Source organism: Carettochelys insculpta, chromosome 2, assembly GCF_033958435.1.
Source record: "Carettochelys insculpta isolate YL-2023 chromosome 2, ASM3395843v1, whole genome shotgun sequence".
NCBI classification, from domain to species: Eukaryota; Metazoa; Chordata; order Testudines; family Carettochelyidae; genus Carettochelys; species Carettochelys insculpta.
In genome coordinates this window covers 270223118-270250969 of record NC_134138.1, presented here as the reverse complement: position 1 = coordinate 270250969, position 27852 = coordinate 270223118, and the positions used below count along the sequence as shown (strand labels likewise).

General features: G+C 41.4%; 1 protein-coding gene across 3 annotated transcripts in view; it reads left to right on the top strand.

The window, feature by feature from the left end:
* CTDSPL (CTD small phosphatase like) overlaps nucleotides 1-27852 on the top strand; it is a 133855-nt gene that overhangs the window by 88360 nt on the left and 17643 nt on the right. Inside the window, exons 3-5 of one of the 3 annotated variants that reach the window (XM_074985167.1) lie at nucleotides 2510-2542; nucleotides 22251-22352; nucleotides 26321-26377. In XM_074985167.1, coding sequence (XP_074841268.1) covers nucleotides 2510-2542; nucleotides 22251-22352; nucleotides 26321-26377 — 192 coding nt within the window. Of the gene's footprint in view, nucleotides 1-2509; nucleotides 2543-4635; nucleotides 5164-22250; nucleotides 22353-26320; nucleotides 26378-27852 lie in introns of those variants that run through there. The other 2 variants (XM_074985169.1, XM_074985168.1) reach the window with 2 other exon arrangements.

The window sequence follows — 27852 nt, the reverse complement described above, 5'->3', positions numbered from 1 at the left end:
GAGGCAGCAGCCACGAGTCAGGCTGATGCTCCTCAGAGAAGCAGTTTCCCAGTCCCCAGAGTGGTGGGGAGCTGGGAACCTAGTGGCAGCCTGGCTACCCTCCGTTTGCAGAGCCAGAAAACTAAGTAGGGCAACAGCCCTGGTTAGTTTCCTGGCTCCAGTGAGTGGAGGGGAGCTGGGAGCCAGTCTGCCCCTGGTTCCTGGCTCCCCTCCACCATCTGGAGCTAGGAAACTGACCAAGGCTGCTGCCCTGCTAAGCTTCCCCTCTCTGCAAATGGAGGGGAGACAGAAGTCAGGCTTCTGCCTGTTTCCCAGCTCCCCGCCCTTTGTGGGACCCCGGAAACTGACAAGCTGGTCAGTTTTCCCAGATCCTGCAAGTGCCAAATGGCAGGGAGATGGGAACAAGGTTGTCCTCTGGTTCCTGGCTCCCTGCCACTCTGGTCCTCAGGAAACTGACCAGTCCTGCTGGGCTGGTCAATTTCCCAGATCCTGCGACCCCAGGGGAGCCGAGAATCATGTTGCATGAAAATTGCTGGGAACTTGACTTGCACAAAAATTTCAGTTACATGGGGGTTGCAGAAACAGAACCCCTGTGTAACTTGAGGGTTTACTGTACCAAAAATGAGCAAGAGGGGTTTTAGGATTCTTTTTTTGTAGTTCTGGCTGAAGTATGCCGTGGCTCTGAGAATTGATTAACCGAGCATTGGCTTTTGGGATCGCTGTCTCTGAGGAGATCAGCTATTGCAAGACCAATCCTCCTTCTTGTTCTGAACAAATTTAAAATGAGTATTTGGATAAAGTAATTAGTGCTCTCCAGGGTCCCAAAACAGATACAGCTTATTGTACTGGCTAAGGCAAAACCCATATTTTTAACTACCATTTTCAACCAGTCAGCGTAGCCTTGAGTTCCTCTACCATGGCTTTGCTGTGAGATATGAGAGTGTCCACACAAACAGGTCAAGTATACAGTAACAGAGAGTAAGCCGTGCTAGTCTATACACTATCAAAACAAAAAGCAGTCAAGTAGCACTTTAAAGACCAGCAAAATAGTTTATTAGGTGAGCTTTTGTGGGACAGACCCACTTCTTCAGACCATAGCCAGACCAGAACAGACTCAATATTTAAGACATGGAGAACCAAAAACAGTAAGCAAGGAGGACAAATCAGAAAAAGATAATCAAGGTGAGCAAATCAGAGAGTGGAGGGGTGAAGGGGGGAAGGTCAAGAATTAGATTGAGCCAATGTATTGTGCAGTATTCTCTGAGGGTTAGACAAGAAGTTTTGTATGCAACTTCCAATATTAAATGCATCTAAAGAGCATCAACCATGTTCCAATCTTACACAGTCATAGAGGACAATCTCATTCTGCTGCTTGCAGCACTACCCAGACTAAAGTTGATATACTTCTACAAATGAGGATAAGTCTCCCCAAGACTTATATATTCAATTAGATCAGTTTATTTAAAGTTGAGAGCTATCACTGAGATCTAATATTGTACTTCTAATTAAGACAGGCAGTCTTCAGAACTGTCATGGCATTCAAATAGTATTCTTCCTTTGGTTAAGCCTAATAGTTCAATCCTTAGGAGCGCTGGCAGTTTCAGAGCAAGGTAGTCAAATCTCCTGTAATTGAGGAATGCTGGAAGGCTTGCTTTGCCCCATTCTGCGTATTGGCCATTTTCTTCTTTTAATAGAAATCTTCACCATGCCTTAATGCCCAGTAGACATTAGAAGAAATGTTTATATATAAACTCTTGGGATGTCCACATTTAAAAGATGATCCTGCTTCACACCTGACTATACACGGCTAAGAAAATCTCATTGTAACCAATCTGTGGACTTTAGGACAAAGAATAAGAGTGTTTGTTTTTTCATGCTACCAGAAAATTTCCTTTCCTGAAGCAGCCATGTCCACACATCAAGATCATCCTGGAAACAAGTGGCTTATCTAGAATAGATATGGAAATTGACATCCAAGGTTGTAGGTTAAGTAGGTGGATTTTCCCATGCCCTGAGGTAGGAGAATGTTTTCCTCGAACTATATTTAGCAATCTGTAATTCAGGAAAGTAGTTGTGAATGAACCTGGCTCTGAACGTCATCTCAACTGGAGGGAAGTTCAGGAGGCATGGCATTCTGTTGCTGCCAGTGACTTACAACTTTTTGAGCCTAGAAGCTTCAGTCAAGTCGATGTATTCATTGTAACTGAACCATGGACTTTATTACTTGAAGAAAGGAAACCTTGAAATAAACACGGATACATTTTCCTATTTCATCTTATGAATTAACACATGGAATGTATCAGTTTATGGTCTAAAAATCGTTTATAGGGTGTTATACTAACTAATCATTTTAGCTTTGAAAATGTAAAAACCCATTCGGTTATTTTTCGTTGAGTTCCTGAGTACTTTTTTGTTAAAATGGTTGCAAGTTATGCTTAAAGCCTCAGTCAGATCTTTCTGTCCTACCCTTTGAAAAGCCCTTACGGTGATTTTTTTTTTTTTTCCCCAGGGTGACCAGATGCAGGTCATTCCCATCCCAAGTGTATGTATTTTTATCCCTTTTATTTTAACAATTTTCATAGTTTTTGCTTTTGGTTCACTTTATGTTATGTTGGAATTGACTGGATCTATTCAGTGTTGCATGTTACAAGACATTTTGTTTTCTAATCTATAAAGTTATGAGGTAAATTACCCTAACTGTGCATATAAGGTATACAGATAAAACTAATTAATAGGAACAAAAGGGCAGTCCAGCTTTGTAAAGCTGTCATCCTCATCTATCCATCAAGTAACTTAACTCTGACTTTTCTCACTTGGAAAACTTATAAAGAGGTATTCAAAAGTCAATAAACTGAAGTTATTTAATAGTCATATTGGGGACAAAAGACAACTTGATACTAAATGGTCAAGGTTATGACCCAATGAATCATGCATCTTGGCTGGGGATAAAAGTAGAAAACTTAATCAAGTTTCTTCTATTTCTGTATGCCTCAATTACGTAAGCTGATGTGTTGGAGGTTAGAACCTGTAAAATGAGGTTTTAATTTTCTTAGGCTTGGTCTGCACTAGGAGATTATTTCAAATTTAGATAATTTAGGTTGAATTTATAAGGAATCAGTTCATGCTAAAAGGTTTATTCTGTCAACTTTAAGGCCTCGTAAGGCTGACTTTTGTACTCTGGTTTTTCAAGAGGAATAATGCCAAATTCGACCTTGCATGGTCAACCTTAGGGTAATACAGATGGAACACTATGAAATTCAATGTTCTTGGCTACCCGTAATATGTTCTGGAGTGCTCAAATGTTACCACACTGGCCATCGCTTTCAGCTCCGCTGCTCTCCAAGTGGACAGGAAACAGCCCAGGAAAATTTGAATGTCATTTCCTGTTTGGCCAGTATGGCAAGCAGGGCAAGTTGCACATAGCAGCAGCACATCTGGCAATGACTTCCTAGAGTCACAGATGAGCTCCAGCATGGAGCATGCAGAAGATCTGGGATCTCACTTCTGTGAGGAGGGATGAATCTATGCTTGGAAAACTACAAAGTAGCAAAAGAAACACAGATATATACGCCAAGATTTCACAGGTTATGAAGGAAAAAAGGTGCACCAGAGATGCCCAGCAGTGCTGTGTGAAAATAAAAGTACTCAGGCAGGTGTACCATAAAACAAAGGAAGCAGACAGACATTGTGGGTCATCACCACAAACAAGCCACATCTATGAGCAGCTGCATGGGATTCTAGGGAGTAACCCAACCACTGTCACCAAACAGTCTGTGAATACCTCCAAAGAGATTCCTCAGGAAGCCTCTGGCAACAGCAAGGAAGACATGGATGAGGAAGAGGATGACAGTGGTCAGCAAGTGAATGAAGCAGCTTATCTCACCAAAAGCCAGAAAATTTTTGTTACATTGGATCTTATCCACTCCTCTCAGAATGTTTCGCAGCCTGACCCTGATGGCGGGTAGGGCATTTCTGGTGAGTTCTAATTTTTAATAATGCTACAAGTGGGTTAAAGCAGTTGGGTGTGACCTATAGTGGGTGTTGTACCTACACAGTTTGGGCCCCCCAAGAACAGCTTGTTAGTGTATCTGAAGACGGACTGCTGATCCTCCTTGCACATCTCCGTAAAGCTCTCAGACAAGTACACTTTAATTCTGCTCATGAGGTTTTAGGGGAGGCCTTCTTTATTCTGACTTCCTCTATAGGACATCTTTCCACACCAAGCCACTAGCAAATAATCTGGAGTCATGGCAACTCAAATCATTACAACATAACGACCAGCCTTGTGTCCAAACTGACTCAGCTTTCATTCCTTATCAATTTTTATTATTCTGAGTGACTAATATCTTTTTTTTGCAACCTGGAAGAAGCAAGGGAAGGAGCATTAAGCTATTATATAATGGCACAAGCTCCATTCCCCAGGCTACTAGAGGAAGGGATATTTTCCTTGCTCAGCAGAGCAGAGGCATAGGACAGGATATATAATGGCCCAGAGAGCTGCTGGTAGGAAAGCGCAAGCTGCTTCCCCTTGCCCAGACCACCCTCTCCCTTGCCCAGCCTGCTAAGGTAAGGGCAACCTCCATTGTCCCAGCAGAGCGAGGAGTAGAAGTATACCATAATGCTATAGCTGCAAAACCCCAATAGTGCTGCCATGCCTGCCACCTCCCCCACGTCGTCATCTTTCCCTATGCTCCTGAGGGAAGGGAAAGGTTCAGTGCCCCAGCAAAACAGGAGAAGCACATGGTGACAGCTACCAACACAGCCTCTAGATCTCCTCTCACACACCTGCTTGCAGTATGCACAACTGCAAAAACTGCTTTTGCAATCACATGCTTGAAAGCACGTCTCCAAACTGTGCCTTACCATGTCTAGAAGTGAATCATGTCAAGCAAGTCCCCTAAGATTTCTGTGTAGTACCTGCTGTACAGAGCATGCTTTTCTATGGTTTCACAGAGGTTCTTTCATGAAATTCCTTTGTATGCTGTTAAACTTATCTACAGTAAATGTATCTCCTTAATGTCTGGCCTTCATTTACATTTTGTTGCAGTGTACTCAGCAGCATGTCCACTGTTTGCATCCCCCTCTGCCCCCAGATGTTGGACTAACTTAGATCCATGTGAGAAAATGAACATGGGAAGATATGTTCATAGAGCACAGGGAACAGTTAAGTGCACTCATCATTCATTGAGCACTTCTTTAAGAGCAACAGACATGACTCGTTGCTGTCTTGTCAGTCATAAAGCTATTTTGCAAACTGTCCCTGATTAGCCGTGCCCCTTGCTATGCTCTCCTTATTGCCCTGGTGTTTGGCTGCTCATAATTACTGGTCGGGTGATCTACCTCAGCCCTCCAATCTGGTATGAAATTTTCCCCTTGCTCTCACATAAATTATGAAACACACTGCAGTCTGCCACCACAAGGGGAGTGATGCCTTCATTAAGGTCTAACCAAGTCAGGAGGCTCCTGAATCTGGCTTTTGAATGGCCAAAGGCATATTCTACCACCACTTGATCAGCCTGTAGTTGACCTGCTCCTTACTGGGGTCCAGGCTGCCTGTGTGTGGCTTCATGAAGCAAGGGATAAACTGGATCAACCAGGATCACTGTTAGCATCTCCATGTCAGCAATGGTGATTTTCGTGTCTAGGAAGAAAGTTCCATTCTGCAGCTTTCTGAGCAGAACAGAGTTCCTAAAGATGCATGCATCATGCGCCTTTCCTGACTATCCCGTGTTGATGTTGGTAAAACAGCCCTTGTGATCCAAAAATGCCTGAACACCACGAAGAAGTACTCCTTGCAGTTTATATACTCAGCGGCAAGGTGGTCTGGCACAAAGTTAGGGATATGAGTTCCATCTGTCACCCTGCTGCAGTTAGGGAACTCCATCACTGCAATATCACCTACAGTGTCCTGCACATATCCCGGAATCACTGTGGCTGCGTCTACACGTGCACGCTACTTCGAAGTAGCGGCAGTAACTTCGAAATAGCGCCCGTCACGTCTACACGTGTTGGGCGCTATTTCGAAGTTGAAATCGACGTTAGGCGGCGAGACGTCGAAGTCGCTAACCCCATGAGCGGATGGGAATAGCGCCCTACTTCGACGTTCAACATCGAAGTAGGGACGTGTAGACGATCCGCGTCCCGCAACATCGAAATAGCGGGGTCCTCCATGGCGGCCATCAGCTGGGGGGTTGAGAGATACTCTCTCTCCAGCCCTTGCGGGGCTCTGTGGTCACCGTGGGCAGCAGCCCTTAGCCCAGGGCTTCTGGCTGCTGCTGCTGCAGCTGGGGGTCCGTGCTGCATATACAGGGTCTGCAACTAGTTGTTGGCTCTGTGTATCTTGCACTGTTTAATGAAAGTGTGTCTGGGAGGGGCCCTTTAAGGGAGCGGCTTGCTGTTGAGTCCGCCCCGTGACCCTGTCTGCAGCTGTGCCTGGCTCCCTTATTTCGATGTGTGCTACTTTGGCGTGTAGACGTTCCCTCGCTGTGCCTATTTCGATGTTGGGCTGAGCAACGTCGAAGTTGAACATCGACGTTGCCAGCCCTGGAGGACGTGTAGACGTTATTCATCGAAATAGCCTATTTCGATGTCGCAACATCGAAATAAACTATTTCGAATTTGGGTGCACGTGTAGACGTAGCCTGTCTGTCACAGAAGAAGGGTATTGATTTTCTTTCTACCTGGATGATGACAGCCCGCACAGTAGATATGCCTGCTCCAAATTGATTGCTGACTGACCATTAGCTGTGCAGTGGTGCAAGCTTCCGCAGAGCTATTACCACATACTTCCAAACTGTTGGAACAGATCTCATTTTGGTATCACAGTGCTTCAGAGCAGGGGAAAGCAATTCACAAAGTTCCATGGAAGTGGCTTCATGCATGTGGAAGTTTTGTAGCCTCTGCTGATTTGTCCCATACCTGCAAAACAATGCAGTCCCACCAGTCTGAGCTCAATTCACAGCATCAGAACTGGCGCTCCACTGGGCATAGAACATTGAGTGCAGTCAGCATCTCCCAGTTCTTCCTGTCTAGTGTCTCCCTTTTGTGTAAGTTCATGGCCTCCTCAAAGTCTTCATCACTCCCATGGCTACATAGGCTCTGCATATACCGCAGTACAATGCATGAAGCGCTCATAATATTTGCCACAACTATTTTAAGCTGCACAGGTTTCATCCTAGTTTTGTAATGAAAAAGGTGTAAAAATCCTTTTTGCTGTTGCTTCCCAAAGAGAGGGAAGGAGATAAGTGCCCTATGGGAGGCTGACAGCATCCCCCTGTGGAGTGTCCCACTGCACATTTTTGTCCTATCACATACTGGGACAGAAACCCACAATTCAACAGAGCAGCAGGAACTGTGAAATAGGTACCCACAGTGCATTGCTGACAAAGTTGAACCTGGCAACACTAATGGGGACACACTCTGTCGAATTTATGTACCAGTGTGGACATGCACCTTGGACTTCAAAATTGGGTGCTAGAAAATCAACCTTAACAAATTCAACCTGATTTCCTAGTGTAAATATACCCTTACTGCAAGCTACTCAAGAGTATTACAGCAACCCCAGTCATATTACTGTGGTTGTTTAAAAAGATAGTTTTGTTATAGACCATAGTTTTCTGCGCTATACCACCTGATTCAAACTTGGAATAAAAGTTGTCAGTTTGGAGTTATTCAAAATCAAATAAAATATTTGACACTCTTGAATTAGATATTTTAAAAGTTGTTTGGACTTAATTTTTTTTTGCCAAAGAGTTAATAGTTCTTATGTTGCATCTAATATGGAATATAGTTATTTTTAGAATTGCAGATATATTTTTCAGGGCTGTATGTGCCATTGCCCCTTCATCATTTCCAGTACATTATTGAGATTCATTGCCACAGCTAAGCAATGCCCGTGTAAGTCTGTGGGGAAACTAATATATTCCCTCTCCTGCCATTGTCATGAATCCCTGAAGAGCTGAATATTTCTGACGATTCCCCTATTTTTCTTTTGTACCTCAGCACCTTAACACTTAAAATTGAAACCAATATCTTTTTGGACCCTTTAATGCTGCAGCTTAATAACATTTTATTCAGACATCTCTTCTCTCAATCACCAGCTTACCTTGGAGCTGAGAAACTACTGGAAATTCTACTTGTTCCAGGACTGATTTGGTAGTCCTGGACCAAGGCCAAAAAAACATTGCATAGAAAGACCAGTGACAGTTTTAAAGCTTGATATTTTTTAGATCATCAAAGCTAGCTGCAAAAGGCATGTATCACTAGAAACGTGGAAATACCAATTTAATGGTGTTCAGTGTTCACTACTTGATTACTATCTTGTTTTCCCATCCTTTCCAACTTCAGTTTTTATCATTTTTAACAGCACTGACAACCACTACAGCCAGAAATGAGTACTTTCAGCTGTCTCACTGTGTCAAACCATGGCATCCAGCTTCGATGGAATAAAGCACTAACTGTTTTAGATGAGATTTTGCTATCACTAAAATGTAACCACAGCACTGCCCATCACAGAGGAATGCAGTAAGACTTGGCTGTTGACTGTTACGAACTCATTCAAGTACACTCATTCCAAATATAAACATCTTAACAGGAACAGCAAACCCTTTTTATGAGAAATTAAACATCCTTCCAAAGACATACTGTATTGGAGGCTTGTAAAACTGTGCACTGTCAGTCAGTATTCAACAGCTGTTGGTTTACCTGGTAAGAAGACTGTCCTTGTGAATGAGAAATTCCAAAGCTTTATTCTCCAAATTTTAAGGAAATAGCAGATTTAAATGAAGTTTAAATTGGATGCTTTGTGTGGATGGTGTTCTGTATATGGTGCAGCTCTTCAATATTCTTATGATTTAGGTGCAGCATTCCTCTTATGCTGCACAATGCATAACCACTGCTCCAAGGGAAGAACTTTTCTATGAGGTCCCCTACTATTGTATCAGGATTCTCAAACATTACTGAACTTACCATCACAATACCAGTAAGTAATCATGTCAATAAAGACTGAATCATAATGACTACATATAAAGGGTCAGGGTCAAGGTTTTTATGCTCCTTTTTGTACTGTTAATGCACCATCCATCCTCAGCACTGAAATTATCAGGTTCAGTCAGTAAAGCATGCAAGCCTCTGTTTAAAACCCATGGAAGTCAATGGGTCTAAAGCACATGCTTGCTGGATTGGTGTCTGAATGAGGAACAGGGCTGTCCCTACCCATACACAAAGAGCACAGCCACATAGGATGCCATGAAATTTGGAACACTGAACAGCCGCAAATTTTGATGCCCTGTGCATCTACATGCTGCCTGTGGGCTTCAGCTGCCCAGTCACCCTTCCTTACTGCCCTCCCTTCTCCACCTGGAGGCTCAGCTCTGGGGCTCTCACAGCTTCCAGCCACTACCCCAGGGGCTCTGGAGGCCCCCATTCCCTAGACACCCCGTCAGGGCTAAGCATCCAGCCCCACTCACTAAATGGTGTGTCTGGGGCCAGAGGACAGCCATGCTGTGGGCAGCTGGAGAGAAATGGGACTTGCCCCTTCTCTCCAGTAGGCTGCACTGGCACCTGCTGCTCCTGTGTCCCAACCTTGCTTCTGCATTGCCAACTTTCCTGAACCAGACGCCACTGCAGTAAATGGTGTGTGAGCCGAAAGAGTTGGCAACCCCTTTCCCATAACACTTCAGGCCTCTCCCCCCACCCCCAGTAAAGAGCAGCCGTTCTGGAGGGAAGGGAAAGAAGTGCCAGTTCTGGACTACATAGGGCACCAGTAGGGATGGCCCTGATGAGGAGGGTACCTTTTGGGTGAAATAGTATGTGATTATGTACGTCGCTAAACGTTGCACCCTAATGTGTGCCATGAAGATACAAAACCAAAATTACTTAAGCAACCTTAATTTTGTGTTTAACTTTTATATACTACTTTGAGTGTTTGTTTAATATTAGATTTTTTAATAATTTTTAATTTTCCCAGATTTTTGTAAAGAATCAGAGCCCTACGAAATTACACAAGTCCCTATATATGAAAGCTGCAAATCCGTTCATTTTTGAGTGCATATACACAAATATAGTGACCTGGTGAGAGATCATCCGTTCTGTGAAAATTTCCAGTTGCTTTTTGAACACGTCCATACCACCAGTGAAACATCAACGTATTTTGGTTTTAAGTGTCAAAAACAATTTACCTCTGTGATGTATGTTTTATTTCAACACACAGAGCAGTGCAAAATTGCAGATTTTCTCCTTAGCACCAAAAGGCATGTCTGTCTGTCTGAGATCACACATCTGTCAGATTTTAAGTTTTCATTAGCACCTGTAAAAGAGCCTACTGTTACATTACAAATAAATAAAAAGCAGTTACAGCAAATCAGTTTTATTTTTCTCTCTGATGTGTAATATTACATTTGAATTTACAGGATTGGTGTGTTTGAAGCAGCAATATAAAGTAATTCATTTTTTTCTAATTTGTAAACTAGATATTAGTCATTTTTGATAATGCTGTGAATAAACAAAGAAGAGCTTTTTTTTCCTAAAAGTCAGTTTGACGTAGGTAAAATTTCCAGGTGAAATAGAATCCTGATATATCCTTGTATCACAGCTACATTAAAGGTGTCATCATAAAAAGCAGTTACAGCAGAAACTGCCTTTCAGAATATCCTAGCTTTCTTGGATTTCTCTTGACTTGATTCATCTTGTGTCTTACTTTCTAAAGCAGAAACTTAGTGATTTCAGCGGTTGTCTGTAGTCTCCTTTGAGTGAAAACATAGGTGAGTGTACAGCATGGGTTATGTAGTTGTTTAAACTTCAAATTCAGGTAGGTAGGCATCCTTCAGTCTGCATAGACTATGGATCGTGCCCTGCTATATTCATTTCTTCCATTCACACAGAATCCCAAAATTGTTTAGAAAGTGAATAGCTCAGAAAATACTATTTCCAAATCCCCATGCAAGTGAAATCTTATGCACAGAGCACGTGATTTTCATTTTCTGCCTTTACTTTTTTTTTCTTTACGTTTGGGCTAAATTAATGCTTTAACTTCATAGCAGAAACGTTTTGGTTTGTTCACAGGTTTCTTTGAACTGATGGCACACATTTCAGCAGAAATTGGTTTTATTGGCAGTGAGCTCAATACAAATTTGAGGTCATTTTTCAAATGTCATTTGTAATATATATCCTTTGTTCACACATGTTGTGTAACTGCACTAACAAGACTACGCACCGTGTAAACTGCAGGGAGAATGAATAGAAGAGAGAGACGTCACCATAGATCAGGTGGAAGGGCAAATAAAAATGTAGAACTGAAAAGGACCTCAAAAGGTCATCTAGTTCAGTCCCTTGTGCTCAAGAAACGGACTGTATAATATCTAGACCATTGCTGGCAGGTGTTTATCTGACCGGTTCTTTAAAATTTCCAATAATCGAGATCTCACAGTCTCCCTGGGCAATTTGTTGCAGTGTTTAAGTACCCTGACAGGAAGATTTTTATAGTCTAAAACTTCTTTGCTGCAATTTAAGCCCGTTGCTTTTTCTCCTGTCTTCAAAGGTTAACACCCTCCTTCTTGTAACAACATTCCATGTATTTTAAAAGTATTATATGAATGGCCATACTGGGTCAAAGTGATGATCTGTCTACCCCCGCAAACCACCTCCTGCACCTCAACCGCAACCCCCCTTTCAGAACAAGCACCCCATCTCTTCTTTTGCACCCCAAGCCCCAGCCCTGATCCCCTACTCAGAACCATCACCCCAAGTCCCAGCATCAAACCACTTTCCAGAGCCAGCATCCATCACCCTCTCTTGTACTCCAAGCCCCAGCCCTGAGCCCGCACCCATACCCTCTCCTGCATCCTGAACTCTGATAAACAACCTGTGTTGTCTTCTGCACCCCAAGCTCCAGCCCTGAGCCCCTTCCCAGAGCCAGCACTCATACTTTCTCTTGCACCCTGAACCTTCAGCACCCTAAGCAGTGTTCCCTATAAGATGTGTGTTTGCGCGGCCAGCCAGGAAAGATTCACATGCCACCCAGATGATTAGCAGAGCGCCCACAGCTGGCAGCGTGTTTGTACTGATGTTACATATCTGCACATGCCTCAGCATACACAACAAAATTTAATCTGCCCATGGGGATGAAAAAAATTAGAGGGAACATAAGCCCAAGCTCCAGCCCTGAGCCTCTTCACAGAGACAATATTCAGTACCTTTTCCTGCCCCAGCCCTGAACCTCTTCTCAGAGCCAGCACCTCATCCCCATCCTCCTGATGATCCATCTAGCCCTGCTGTTCCCCAAACAACTGCCCCAGCGCTGAACCCCTTCTCAGAGCCAGCATCCCATACCTACTCCTGCACACTGAACCCTTTCCTGTATCCCAAGGACCTGCACGAGCTGTGACACGCTCCCCACATGACACCTCAGAGCCAGTCCTCTGCAATGCCTCCTGCACCCTGTGTCCTGCCCCAAGGTAGTAAAAGTGAGTGAAGGAAGGAGGGGACATGGAGTATATAGGGTTGTCTTATGAGGAAGGGGTGGGCCCATTGGGAAGGGGCAGGGTGGATCTTCGGTTACCCTTGAATTCAGAAAGAGAGGTATGCAAAGGTTAGAAACTGCTATTCTAGAGTCTTTCTTACAACTCTTAGCATTAACAAGATGTAAATGCCACAAATTTCACTTTTAACTTTGTTTTCTAGAGGCTAAGGTTTAGCTTTGTATAGTGTATTCTTGAAAAATGGTTTCTTGCCGTTTGTTGATATGTCAAACAGAAAATCAGAATGCCTGCTTATTCTGGCAGAGAATGTAGTATTTGAGGCATTTTTGAATCGTTTTTTTAAGTCTGGTATGCTAATTAATAGCATGGAAACGTGAGATGAATGCATAAGCCCTAATGGTGACTAGTTTATGCATATTACGGTAGATATTGTGCCTTTAGAAATTTTGAAAGTTTTCATCTTTATGGAACAAAAGACTCAGCAAGTACTTTTATGGTGCCTATAATTTAAAAACTTGACATTTGATCCACAGTGTTCACACTGTTATTTTTCTACTCTGGTCTGGTGAAATACTGCAGTATTTCAGATCCTGCTGTGTAGTGAGGTGTGAGCCATTGTTGACTTATTAATAGTGGCCACTGTTTGTTACACTTTAATTACTGAAAACCTTGTTTTTAAAAAAGAAAATTGATAAAGAGGTTGAGATCTCATTTTAATCATCATCAAGAATTTACTTTCATTGACTAACTATGATGAAATATCTACTATTCATGACTTTCTAGGACATTTGTTCAGCTGTCTGCATTTAGGTGTATTGGAAAATTGACACACATACTACAGAAATTCATGTTCCCTAGTCCTTTTATTGATACAGGCTGTGTTACAATTAGGTAGAAAGTGCTCCAGTTGGGAGGCATAAATGAATTAATCTCAGATACGCGCATCCCTTATGTTCCTTAAACCAGCTGGTGTCACCCTGACACTAAATTCTTCTCAGGATATTTAATATCCATATGAATTGTGAAACCTTTTTCTTCATAATTCATATTTTCCACATCCCTTTGGCTCTGGAGGCAGTGAATGTAAGAACAGCCATACTGAGTCAGTCCAAAAGTCCGTCTCGCCCACTATCCTGTCTTCCAACACAGACCAATGCCAGATGCCCCAAAAGAAATTAACAAAGCAGTTAATCGTCAAGGGATCCCTCTCTCATCATTCATTTCCAGCCTCTGAACAACAGTCTAAGGACACCATTCCTGCCCGTCCCGGCTAATAGCCATTAATGGACCTGTCCTCCATGAATTTATCTAGTTCTCTTTTGAACCCTATTAAAATCGTGGTCTTCACAACATCCTCTGGCAAGAAGTTCCACCGGTTGATTGTGCACTGTGTGAAGAAATACTTTTTGTTTGTTTGCTGCCAACTGTTCATTTCATTTGGTGACCCCAATTCTTCTGTGAACAAGTAAATAACTTTTTTTATTCACTTTTTCCATACCTGTCATGATTTTATAGACCTCTAACATATCCTGAAATAAATGTGGTACACTAAGGCGTGTGGAGATATGCACGACCAAAAGAAACACGTGCCACTCTGTTGATCTGCTGAGTGGCACCTGAATTTTTGCTGGGCAGCCTCCCCAAGCTCTCATTTTAGAGGGACCCTTGTCTGCAGGCGAGAAGAGCCTTCATGTGCTAAATATCAGGAATGGCATTGCACATGAAAAACTAATGAATTAGGAACCAAAAACCCATTGCTTGTTTCCTCTGCTTTTTCAGACATGAAAATTGTTGAGAAAGTTTAGTGTTTAGCTTGGTGTTTCTTTGGGAATTCTACTTTTCTGGCTGGATCAGATTAAATCCTGTCATGTGACGGCAATCTGAATGGCACGTCCTAGCACCCTGAGAATGTAATGCTTTTGTTGAGTCACCATACACTCAGATGCTGGCAGTCTGTATGAAGATGCAGCATGTCTACCGCTACCTCAGTGTAGCAAGTTGACTCCAGCTAACAGGAACCCCAGGAACAAGAGAGTCTGGAGTCCTTCTCTTATGAGGAGACTCGGGGCTGAGTTAGTGGCCCCTGCAAGGAAAACCCTAGATAAAGTCCAGCTTTGAGAAAGCTTAGTCACAGGTTTGTGTGTAGTGTTTCTTGAGTTAAGGCAAAACTCCAAGTAGCAGAAGAGTTCTGGATGTTAACCAGGTATGCGAATAGTAACAGAGTAACAGGTATGTGAATATACTGAATGGGGACAGAAGAATGAAAATACACTTGTTCCACTCATTACTGCTGCTTAGTGAAAGCAGAGTTTCAAATGGAAAGACAAGGGAATACAATACTACTTGGCCCAGAGTCAAAGGCAGTTAGCCTCTTTCAGTCTCAGGCCCTTGAGTCTTGTAATGTTCTCAGAGTTGGTTGTTCCCTTCCTGGGTTTGGTTTAATCAGCTGCCAGGGAACAATCATTGATTCTGCGTGATAGTACAGCAAGTCTTGCCCTGGATTTTTTTTTTTTGCATGCCATTAATGCACCGTACATAGTAATGTCAGTCTTTATAACAATTCCTGGTTTGTTTTTAGTCTGCAGTAGTTCTCAGCAGTTTGAGATTCCACCTGCATAATATATTCATTTAGTACTGCTCATTACTAGGGGTCAGGGAATGCAATTAACATATATTTTCCTAAGATGTTTAATTTTGACACACAGTGAACACGCAGTGCATTCTTTTTGTGACTTTTTTTCCTGGTGGTTTCTTAGGGTGGGTCTGCAGTAGGAACTAACTTTGAAGTTAAGCACGACATCAAAGTAGCCAGCAGAGAGTCTACACACATTTTTCCCTTACTTTGAAGTTCACTTCAAAGTCCTTCCTCCATTCCCGGGAATGGAGTAGTGCCCTACTTCGAACTTAAACTTTGAAGTAGGGTGTGTGTAGACACTAAGCTTCAAAGTTACTCACTTCGAATTTGCACTTCGAAGTAAGCAACTTTGAAATTATTTTTGTAGTGTAGACACGGCATTAGTGTTTATTTTAAAAAATAGGTCCTGTTTTCATGTATAATGGAACACTTGATGGTATCATGCACTTACATCTTATTTCTGCCTTTGGATCCTTTAAACAATAAAGACACTCTTCATGTAGCAGAAAAAATTGCTATGTAGCTGATGTTATCATCATGCACTTTGAACTGCTTATACAAATTGTGCTACTGTTAAAGAAAAACAAATTTGAACATGCCTTAAAATGAACAGATGTGCTACCTTGAGAGGTATAATGGTCTTGTAGCTAAGATACTGAATCTGAGTTTCTCCATTGTAAAATGGGGCTAATACTTCTCCTTCACAGTCTTGTCTTTTTAGATGGTAAGCTGTGTTTGTACAGTGCCTATTAACCTTGGGTTCTGGCCTAGTCTGTAGGTGTATCCATTATACAATACCTTTAACTCAGCCCATTGTGTTTGGGTATTGAATCAAATCTGATGTGTAACAGCCAGTCTGACAGCCAGTATATTATGCAGAACTTATTAACTGCAATATAGTGCTTTTTCTCCGTTTCACTCAGCACTAATATGAGGATCAAATAGAACTAAAAAGAAAATAAGAGATTTGTGGCTTAAGTGGGTTTCAGTTCTGATTTGTCAAGAAACTGCCACTGACTTCCAGAAAATTAGAGTTAGATCAACACTGAGCACTTCTGAAAATCTTACCCAGGATACATAATGTAGATGAATATTATGGTGTATGCGTGTAAATATTTTTTTCCTCCTGGGCAGCACAATGATGTCATCACACAATTGGTCTGTCTGCCACTTGGGGGAGGTTGCTGTAGGCAGCTCTGGTGGGGCGGTAAGGGAGGTGAGATGGAGCTGGGCCTCCTCTGACTGCAGTCAAGGGGAGGAGCTGGGACCAGTTGGTGTCCCTGCCGCCAGGCCATGGCAGGAGGGAAGGTGCCTCTTAGAGGCAAGCTCCATCTGCCGCTACTGACTCCCTGACCGGGCAGCAGGATGTGGCTCCCATCAGTAGCAGCAGCCAGAGCTTGGCTCTGAGCAGGTCCTCCCGTTTTCTCTGCTGGGGAGGGATGGCACTGCATGTGGCCAAGCTGTAGCTTCCACTGCTGACCAGGGGAGCCACTTCATGCTGCCTGACGCGCAGGTAGGAGGAGGTAGTAGCGGCAGTGGGAGTGTGGCTCTGAGCGCATCTTCTCCCCTCCCAGATGAGTCCCGTGCCCGTCGTGGCAGGAGGGATGCAGCTCCTGTGGATTAGCAGCAGCCAGAGCTCAGCTCTGAGCAGGCCCTCCCGTCTCATCTGCTGGGGAGAGAAGGCATTGCTCAGAGTCAAGCTCCACTGCTGCTGTTGAAAGGGGAGCCACTTCCTGCTGTCCAGACTGGGATGTGGGGAGTGAGTAGTGTCAGACAGACATTCATACACAGAGCCTTGGGCAGGGCTTTGTAGGCTGATAAGAGCTGTGCTACTCCACCAGGGCACCTTCACTCACATAGCAGGGTTGTCTGCGTGGCTCTCTGACTCCCTGGGAAGCCCAGGATGGCTGCACGGCTCCCCAATTCCTCCCTCCCCCAGAAAGGCCAGGGCTGGCCACATGATTCCCTGACCTCTTAGCAAGAGAGGGGGGTTGGCCAATATAGTGACCAGCAGCACAGCCCCTAGTATTTAAATCTTAACAGCATTTCTTTTAAGAAAACAATGAAATAAAACTAAAACTTACTGGGGAGAATTTGTGAACATTTAACCAATTTGGGCTTCTTACAGAGTTGCACTTAAGTATTTGACTTCATGACTTCAAATTGCGTAGCCTAGCCTGGGAGTTATTTTCATTTGTACATTGATATAGTCAATGTGGATTCTTTGTGAGTTTGGGAACTTTTTTCCTACATAAATGAGAGATGTTCTAATATACATAAAATGTGGTTAGAAATAAAATTTTAGTTTTCATGTTTCCAGTTAGTGGTTATCAATATATTAAAAATGATGGGAAATACGTTGTCACTGTGGCAAACATCAGAAATAAAGCAATGATTGGTAAAGATTACTGTTGTTCTTGTAGAACAACAAGAAGACTGAAGCGGGTCTTTGCCCACAAAAGCTTATGTTCCAAAATATCTGTTAGTCTATAAGGTGTCACAGGACTTCTTGTTGTTCTCGAAGGTACAGACTAACACGGCTACCTCTCTGATGATGTCCTTATAGTGACAGAGAAATAGCTGTGTTAGTCTGTATTCTGTCAAAACGAAAAAGCAGTCATGTAGCACTTCAAAGACTTTACAGAATAATTTATTAGATGATGAGCTTCCGTGGGACAGACCTACTTCTTCAGAACTTTGCAGAACCTCAGAAGTTATAGCTTGAAGTCTGCAATCTTCAATTTTGCTGCTGCATGGAAGGCAGTGAAATATCAACTTTGGCTAATGGCTGGAAGAAACTTTCATATGATATTGATTCTGATTTGGACTTTGAGATCAGTGGTTACCATCTTACTGTTCTGAAAGCTGGAGAAAGAGATGTAACAGAGGATGATGATCTGGGGTGGTTAGAGGAGGATAAAGGCAATCCTGGGTACCAGGTGTTGAATGAAGGGGAGATTGCTGAAGTCCTTGACATTATTGATGTTCTGAAGAAGTGGGTCTGTCCCACGAAAGCTCATCACTTAATACATTATTTCGTTAGTCTTTAAAGTGCTATATGACTGCTTTTTTGTTCTTATAGTGCGCAAAGATGTAATTTCATAACAGATAGCCATCCTACACTTGTGTGCAATATAGTGACTTCACAGGTCTGTAAGTCTGACACCTTAAAACATTTCAATAAACTCTTGATTTAACAGACTAATGGAGGGAAGTGTGTCCATTAAAGCCGAATCTGCAGGACTGTAGGCACCTTGCAAGGTGTACTAGGGAGCTGAGTTTGCAGATGGCATGGAGGAGACAGCCATGGTCCCTTGGTGCATCAGCCCCACACTTCCTCCACAACCATGCACAACACGACCCAAAACAGTGTCTCCCACTTGCTAACTCATTGGCACTTTTTGAAATACATAAGACAGACCCTTTCTGCCCTTAAAAGCTTCAGTCCAAACAAACAAAATAAAGGCAGTGGAAAAAAGGAAGTATTATGCCCATTTTACAGATGCCGAAGTGAGACGCTAAGTGGCTTGCCCAAGGTCACACAAGGAATCTGTGGCAGAGCCTAAAACTCAGCCCAGGTCTCCAAGTACAAGGTGTTACATTGGGAGTTTCAGCCACCAGGACAGCTACTCCAATAACCAGTGCAACTTATCCCTCACTTTGCAGTCATGCTTATCCCAGTGTACCACATCTACACAACAGGTTGGCTATTGAGCAGCGATACTGATGTAGCTACACCAGTGCATTAAAAGCCCCAGTGTAGACAGCACTAAGAGCAGAGGTGTGACGTGTATCACAAAGAATGTAACAAAAACAGAGCCTTAGTTCTACTCAGTCTTCCAGTTATAGTTACATGTGCTACTAGGGTGAGGTGAGGGAGACTTGGGAGGAGTGGCAACAAGCTTGAAGAATGTGGTAAGCTTTAATTGAGTCTTATGCTGGTGCTGCTTCCTTATTATAATTTTCCTTAATGTACGAAAGTGCGCATAAGACAAGACTGCACTTCAGGGTCAAATGCTGACCCAGTGTAATTAATAATGCCATGCAAGTAATCTCTTCAACAGAGTTTTAATTTGGTAACTGTTCCTTTTTCTCCTCCTCGTCTTCCTTTGCGGCATCAAGGACGTTGGCAATCTCCCCTTCATTCAACACCTGGTACCCAGGATCGCCTTCATCCTCCTCTAACCACCCCAGAACATCATCCTTTCTTACATCTTTTTCTCCAGCTTTCAGAATGGTACGATGGTAATCACTGATCTCAAAGTCCAAATCAGAATCAATATCATGTGAAAGTTTCTTCCAGATGTAAGCCAAAGTTGATATTTCACTGCCTTCCATGCAGCAGCAAAGTTGAAGATTGCAGACTTCAAGCTGTAATTTCTAAGGTTCTGCAAAGTTCATTGTCCTCTTGTATGTCTCTCTGTCTCTGTCATCTTCCAACACAACCATTACCTCATTTAGGAATTTCTTGCAGTATAATCTCTTGCAAGTAACAATGATTCTCTGCTCCATTGGCGGGGTAAGTGAGGTGGTAGTAGGTGGCAGAACCAAATGCTTGATACTGCCATCACTACTGCACACCTTATCTACATTTGGATGTGCAGGAGCATTATAATATGAAATTAGGATAGCCTTAACTTTCTGTGAAGCAATCTTTAGGACCTCTGTCCGGTGCCTGCAAACCTCAGGAGTGAAATGACTAAAGAACCAGTTACTAAATATTTCCACATTAAACCATGCTTTCACAGAGTTGTAATATTTCACTGGACACTCTCTCATGATATCTTTTAAGATTCGTGGTCAGTGTGATTTACCAACAACAACAGGTTTCAGTCGATGTAAGCCATCCGCATTGGCAGAGAGTAATGCTGAGATCCTTTCTTTACTTACCTCACGTTCTGGTGTAGAGTTTTCATGTTTGTAGGCCTGCATGTTTTCCAGGAGCAACCACCAAAACAAACCAGTCTCATCAGCATTCCAAATCTGAGATAAAATCAGGCTTTCTTTCTTACTGGGTTAATTTAATTTTTTTTCTAAATGACTCAGTCTCCTCTGTTGGTGCACTTAAAGAGTCATCAAAAGTCCTCTTGTTCACTATGCCATGTGTTTACAGAAATGCCAAAGCCATCCATCTGTAGCTTTAAAATTTACTTTCATGTGATTTGCTATTATATCCGCACCAGAGCAAAATTCAATACCATGCACATTTACACTGCATGTGTGCTGCTGTATGAACCACTTATACGCAGCATCCTCAAGGTTGTTATCCTGTACCACTTTCATATGCTTCCTGCTACTAACTGTTGACCCACTTGATGAAGAATCAACAATATATCTTAATGCAAACTACTTAAGCTTTTAGTTGCTCTTGTGAATATCAGATACTGTTTCTTTACACCATGTTCTTCACATAAGCGGGCAACCAAAACACCAGGCTCCGGCTTCTGATTAACTCAAGCTTTTGCTTAACACTCAAGTTTACTCTTTTTCACCACTGTCTTCAGAGGCCATGTTTGCTTATTTTATTCACTTTTTATGTGAAATCTGTCACAAGAACAAACTTACTTTGAAACCAAACTTCTGCAGAAGAGACAATCTGTATCATGCAATGTGGTTAGGTGCACGTGGATGAAATAGATGCGCACAGCATCCCAGTCTCACACAGCATGTCAACACATGCAGCCTGCCTCCACACATGGCCCACCTCTGGTGGGAGGAGCGTGTGGAGGCTTCAGCAGCAGCGGCACCAGTGGCCTCAGCTGCTCCGTTGCCTCAGGTGAGTCACCAGCATTTATTTGGTCTGAGAGGGGGGAGGGGAGGACTGGAGGACAACATCCATTATTTCTGAAGTCCATTGACTCCCAAGGTCTGTTAAATCAAAGGTTTACTGTATTTCGTTAAGATGGACCTAAAGTTCCATTATTGACTTCATTTGTATGGCTGTAGAAAGGGGGTCTGCAATCTGCAACTCAGGACCCGCGTGTGGCTCTCTAAGGACTTATTTGTGCCTCCCAGTGCTATAATTGCAAAGTAAAAAATATTTCAGTGAACAGCTAAAAGCCACACAATGAACAACTCATATCTAAATAGCAAACTATATGTGATCTCAAAACATTGGATAAGTCACCCTTTAATACATGAGTGTGTGCTGTTCTTGAAATAGGGGTTTAAAAAAGTATGGTTTAATGTTATTTGTTGAGTACTGCCTTATATTCACATGCATTGTGGTTCTTGAATTACTGAGTTTTTTATCGAATAAAAAAAAATGGTTCTTCTGGTTGCTGACCCCACCATAGAACCTTGGAGCCCTATTATACTGTGCCTATGCAACCTTTTCCTACCCCAGTTGGAGCCTGTGTACCCCAAGATATTGTATCATTTATAGACCACTGCAGGAGGAAGTTTATGGAGCTCCCCATTATATTTTGAGTTTCACCTCTTGAATGGTACTGGCTAAAACATAACCAAATTTATGGAACTTTCATTCATTGCATTTTTATTCTTGTGGCTCTGTAATACATGCAAAACACTATTAGCAAGTGGTTTGGATGTAGTTTAGTACCCCATTCTGGAAATGAGCATCACTGTACTCATTTGGCTTCAGAATTGGGGCTTGCCATTCAGTTACTTCATCTTAGCATTCATTGTGGCAAGTGGAAGCATTGGTTTATGTAAGTTGCACAGTCATCCTTGCACACTGTGGCCGGAACTTTATGCTTCCAATTGCTGCTTTGGACTCTGAAATGGAGAAGATAGGATGCAATTATCTAGCTCATATTCTGAGGTATGGGAAACTAGACAAGTAGAGTAGGTAAGTGCTACTGATTGTGTCCGATTTCCACCACTAGTTTTAGCGACCCAGATTGTTTTGCTGCCTTTATTTGTATTGCTTAAATTCATCTCCAAAGTGTTTGATATTCATTCAAGAAATAAAAATACAGAAAACCATTTGTGTATTGCATGGGATCTTTTGTTGCTAGCTGTGTGTTGTAAACTGGCGCAAAAAATACTGTTCAATGGTACAACTTACATAGTTATGATTTCCTGTTGCTAACTGATAGTGAGTGGTGCTGGGAGTATGTATCTCTGGTTAATGTGCAGAAATTTACATTTTTATTGTACTTTTTTTTTCCTTTTAGCCTCCTGCTAAATACCTCCTGCCAGAACTGACAGTATCAGACTATGGGAAGAAATGTGTGGTCATAGATTTAGATGAGACATTAGTGCACAGTTCATTTAAGGTAAATACTCTCAATTGATCTTTGCTACCTGATCGTATGAATGCTAGTGAACCCAATAGAATAGTCTTCTTAATGTATTAATTAGTCGTACAAGTCATCTATGAATGTTCTGGCAATTGGATCATTTTCTTGATTCAGTGTAGACATCTCTTCATAGAAAAAGGGGCCTTGTTAGATGATTTCCTTATTAGATTTTTTCCTAATTGATAGACTTTGAAAGGAGCCTTTTCCATCATCTCCACTGCTATACATTGCTTCAAGAAAGTTTTCAAAGTTCCTCTACTTTGTCATTCCTGATAAACCTGTTGTGTAATTTCTGTTTCTCCAGAGACCACAAATACACTGTGTCCTTTGGGAGCTATTCCATTTTCCAGTTCCTACAATTATTTTCTGTTGTGATGGGACAAGCAGGATAGGATGAATTTTGATAAAAGTAATAAATGCTTCTCGTTGCAAGAGAAAGCCCTGTCTTAGAGAAACGAGATACTAACTGAATGATCTTAGGCCTGTCACTTCAGGAACTAAATATTCTGGCAGGGTACAGTACTTAACTTATGTAGAACTTGCTGTCCTGAAGAACTGACCTTCGTTTTCTGAAATGTAAATTCCACTGCAGTTGGGTCTAAGAATCACAGCTGTGGAGAATGGAATTTCAGGACCTCTCTATGCGAGGTGGGTGTACAGTTTTGCTAGAAGAGATCGTGAAGATTACATTAATAAATCCTTGGTGCCAGTAAGAACTCTGTTCTGTGTCCAGGAAAGATTGCTCCCAATGTCATGGGGTTAAGTGAATAAGTTAGTCACCATTTCTGCTGTAGTCAGAACATTAAGTATTCAGCTTCCATTACAGGCAGTCAGATGCTATATAGCTGTTGCTGGTGAGTCAGTCATTTAGAAACAGAATTTTGAAGAGCTTTAAAAAAAATTTGTCATGGTGTGTTTATTGTTCATTTAAGATGTAGCATTAGAGAAGGAGACATGAATGTTTCAAAATGGTTCAGAAATAAGATTGTTCGCCTTTCATGTTCAGTAAATCTGAGGCATTATCAAGCATTTTGCTTTCTATAAAGTCCCTAAGCACTAATACATTTTCTTACCAAGAGCAATTGTCAGTAATTTTGCAGAACTTCTAATTTTAGTTATTAAATTTTTATACAAACATTAATCTCTTATTTTAATCCTAGTAAATATTCATTTGCCAGGCATTTGATGTTGTAAACAGTAGTTCAGTAGTAGTCTGAATCTGGAAATATTTTTTTCTTGGTTGACTTTGAAAAGACCTTATATATGGGTAGGATAGAAAGGCTGAAATTGCAGGATTGTATAGACTTACAAGATGTTAATGACTTCAGTGCCAAATCTCTGATTTTTATAGTCACTCCTGAAATTATACATGGGAATTTTCTTAGTGTTCTATTGAAGTAGAAGCTCATTTGGCCTCTTGAAGGAAACAGTAATCACTTTTTGTAAAGCTATTTAATTATTTAGAGAGGAAGGCCAATACAGCATTGGGAAAAAGGAAGAATATTCAAGAAAGAATGCACATCATTCACAAAAGCAACAGGGAATCAGTATCAATTCACAGTGCAAAAAATCAGCGTTAACTGAATGCTCCATGAATTGTGAGTTTTGTAGTTCCTTAATGAAAATAAATTGTATATCTTTTGAGATTATTCTAACCAAATATTTAAAATAATTTGAAAGAGTGTACCAGCCCCTCAGCAGTTGACATCACTAAAATCCCTTGTCCAGAGCAGAGGTTTGCACATGCTACAAAGGACTCATGCTCCCTTGCATTCATTTTCAAAGTTGACAATGGTCTGTGTGTTTTATATCGTCAGGCAAAGCTTTATAACACTTTTTAAAAACTGTTCAAATATATATTAAAAAATCCAGACATTTACAAAAAATATATTTGAGCATCTCGAGAAATATTAGGCTTGTAATAGGAAGTTAATTGCACACATTCTTATTTGTGCAATTTAGAAGGGCTCTGACAAAATCTGTAATATTGTGAGTAAATCTTAATATGCTGAATAGTAACAGAGAGGGAGCCGTGCTAGTCTATATACTGTCCAAACAAAAAGCAGTCAAGTAGCACTTTGAAGACTAGCAAAATAATTTATTAGGTGAGCTTTCGTGGGACAGACCCACTGGAGAAATGGCTCTGTCCCACAAAAGCTCACCTAATAAATTATTTTGCTAGTCTTCAAAGTGCTACTTGACTGCTTTTTGTTTTGTTAATATGCTGAAGCGTTGTTACCTCTGATGGCATCAATCTCAGCTGCGGTTGCGAAGTTCTGGGACAGCAGTGTGGAAGAGGAAAGCCAAATGTTAAAGTGGCTTTAGTTATTCTATAACTGGCACTCTTTCCAGTGCAATGCTGCTGGTGAGATTTGTGGTGTTGAACATGCTGCCTTTCATTGGAGATCAGGTCCTTGGCTGCTTCTGGTTGCTAAAGAGCTTGTGATAGTTTTCACAAGGGTACAGTTAATAACTGTTGTATGTGCTGTTTGATTAATTGAATTCCAACTACCAACATTCCTCCTGCAGTTTCTGTTAATTGGAGTATTCTTCACTAAAATACCCTAGGGCAGTTTGCTGTGTTTCTCAGGCTATGTCTAAACTAGGTAAAGTAAATTGACTGCAGATACGTTGATTCTAGCTGTGCAGCTGCCATAGCTAGAATTGTGTATCTGTGCTCAGCTTACTTGGCCATCTTTACTGAACAAGGTCAACAGGAGAACTTCTCCCCTCAACCTCCCTTGCTTTTCACATCTCGCAAGGAGTACAGAGGTCAACTACGACTCCTGAGAGACTGATCCCTCATGTCCCTACCAGATGCACAAAATCGAACCCCAGAAGATTGACCCTGAGTGGTTCAATCTTCCAAGCTCATGTAGACATAGCCTCACTAACTGCATTCTGCCCCAGAGGTTAGCTACTTTGACGTGAGGAGGTTGTGTGTGACAGCATAAAAATATGTTGAGAATTTTCAATATGAAAGACACTACATAAAAGGCATTACTATACTTTTAAAATATATAACAATAATTTTACAATGAGATAGCTTCACATAGCTGCAGGTGCTTTTGTTTAACAGTCACTAGAGGTACACTTTTTGTTTTTGTTTTGGTGTTCCTTTTTGAAAACAACTTCCTGAGGGAATATTTCTCATTTTCCCTGTTTGCTTCTTCAGCATATTTGAGCAGCCTTTGTCGTGGCTGTTCTGTTATGTTTAAATACATCCCACTTAACTTAATAAACACTTGCAAATAATTTTTTTCTCTTCCTTCCCCACCTCCCTTCCTTTCCCCCCATCTAGCTGATTCGTTAGGTTTTTTCCTTAATATTTTTACTGCCTTTTTTTAATTCTTTTTCCCTCAGTTACCAGTTATTCTCCAGATCTGAAGAAGTAGGTCTGTCCCATGAAATCTCATCACCTAAGAAATAATAGTTAGTCTTTAAGATGCTATGGGACAGCTTCTTTGTTTTGTGAAGATAGACTAACACTGAAGGATGGGGAGAGGAATGGTGCTTTGAAATGGGGTGGTGAAAGGGTCATCAGAAATGTCAGTTCAGCAAATTGTGTATGAAAAATCCCTATCATGAGATAATAGAAACAAATATTAAAAAGAGTCTGTTAAATCAGGGATATACTTTGCATGTAGTGCAAAACAATCCCAGGCCCTATGCAAAATCTGAGGTTAGTCATACTGAAATTGCTGTGAAATGTATATTCAGTCTGTCCTCTATGAAGGTTTTAGTTTTCAATGTCAAAATAGTCAGTTTTTCCGGCTTTTTATATTCTCTGTGGGAGAGGGATTTCCAAAGGCTCATCTTTGAGTTTTCATTGGAAGTTAGGAACATGACTGCTGTTGATGCATTTGAAAAGCTCCCCCTCTATTAGTATTTACATGTGTGTTTCGAAAATATTACCTTACTTCCTTGTGTGTCTGTCTTTCTAGCCTATTAGTAATGCTGACTTTATCGTTCCTGTTGAAATTGATGGAACCATACATCAGGTAAGCATTGCTGTTAAATCAGACTCTAATTTGTTCATACATTATAGAGTATAAGGTCAGAAGGAACTCCTTTATCACAGGCCAATATTTTGTGTACTATGATTCCTTAATTTTCTTTTCCAGGATGTATTTCCCAGTGCTGTAGGAATGGCCTTATTTTTTCTTTCTAAATATGTAACGTTGCATTTGGCTGAATGTATCTACAATCTAGATCGCGCTGTCAAAAACACATTGCCTAATAAATAAATTGGTAGTCTGTAAGGTGCTTCAGGACTGCCTCTTTTTGTATCCTGAGCATTATTTAATACTCTGATAATCTTTGTCATCTGCAGATTTTATCATCAATAAATTTATATTTACTTTATAATGCATACAATTGCTGAATGTTTTGAGTCATTTTCTGAATAGCCAATTTAGTGGCTTAATTTACTGCCCTTAGAAAATTACAAACGGGAGCTTGTACATCAAAAATCAGTTGTGTAATGCTTTTACTTATGCTAAAAGCTGAGAGTAATCTGAAATTAAGCACATTATTCAGTAACCTTAAACTGAAATTTATCAAGTACTGTATTCTGGATTGACTAAAGTTCAGAGGGAACAGATATTGTCAAACTTCAGCAAAAACAAAAGCTAAATTGCTGTGTGCAAGCATATCCCTCTAACTGCTTCAAAACTCTTTCTAGAATCTTCTCCCCAGGATTTTAACATTAATTCCAACTCCTCTTTTGGATTCTAAGCTTCTCCAAGCAGGAAGTGATCTAATGCCATATTTGCAAACACTGTCTGTGCGGGTAACATCTATTTCTGAGGCATTTGTCATTCCCTGAAAGCACAGATTAACAGAGGCAGATTACAAATTGCAGTTCCCTATAAACAAACATTTTGTAAAAACAGTTAACTGTGCAAAATAGAATTACGATGTGTGCCAAGCATTTTTGCTTTTATATTCCATCCTTTCACCCTTTACCTTTTGTCTGTATTTAGATTTTACATTCTTAAGTCTGTCTCTTTCGGGCATCTAGCCTATTTAAGTTAACATAAAAAAAAGATTTTCAAAAGTGACTAGTGATTTGGGGTACCTCAGTTTTGGGGACTTCTACCTTAACTGAGATTGATTTTCAAAACATGCTGAACACAAATTCTCTGAAAAGCAGGCCCATTTAAAGGTGACTGAGATTGGGCATTGAAAAATGAAGGCTCTCAAAATCACTAATCGCTTTTAAAAATCTTGGCCCACATAAATAATATGCCTAAGTTTGTCCCACCAGACAAGCTCAAACAATGCAGTTAATATTAACTATGAACTTGGATCAGAACATAAGAACAGCCATACTGGGTCAGACCATCGGCCCATCAAGCCCAGTATTCTGTCTTCTGACAGTGGCCAATGGCAGGTGCCCCAAGGGAATGAACAGAACTTGTAATCATCAAGTGATCAATTCCCTGTCATCCATTTCCAACCTCTTGCAAACAGA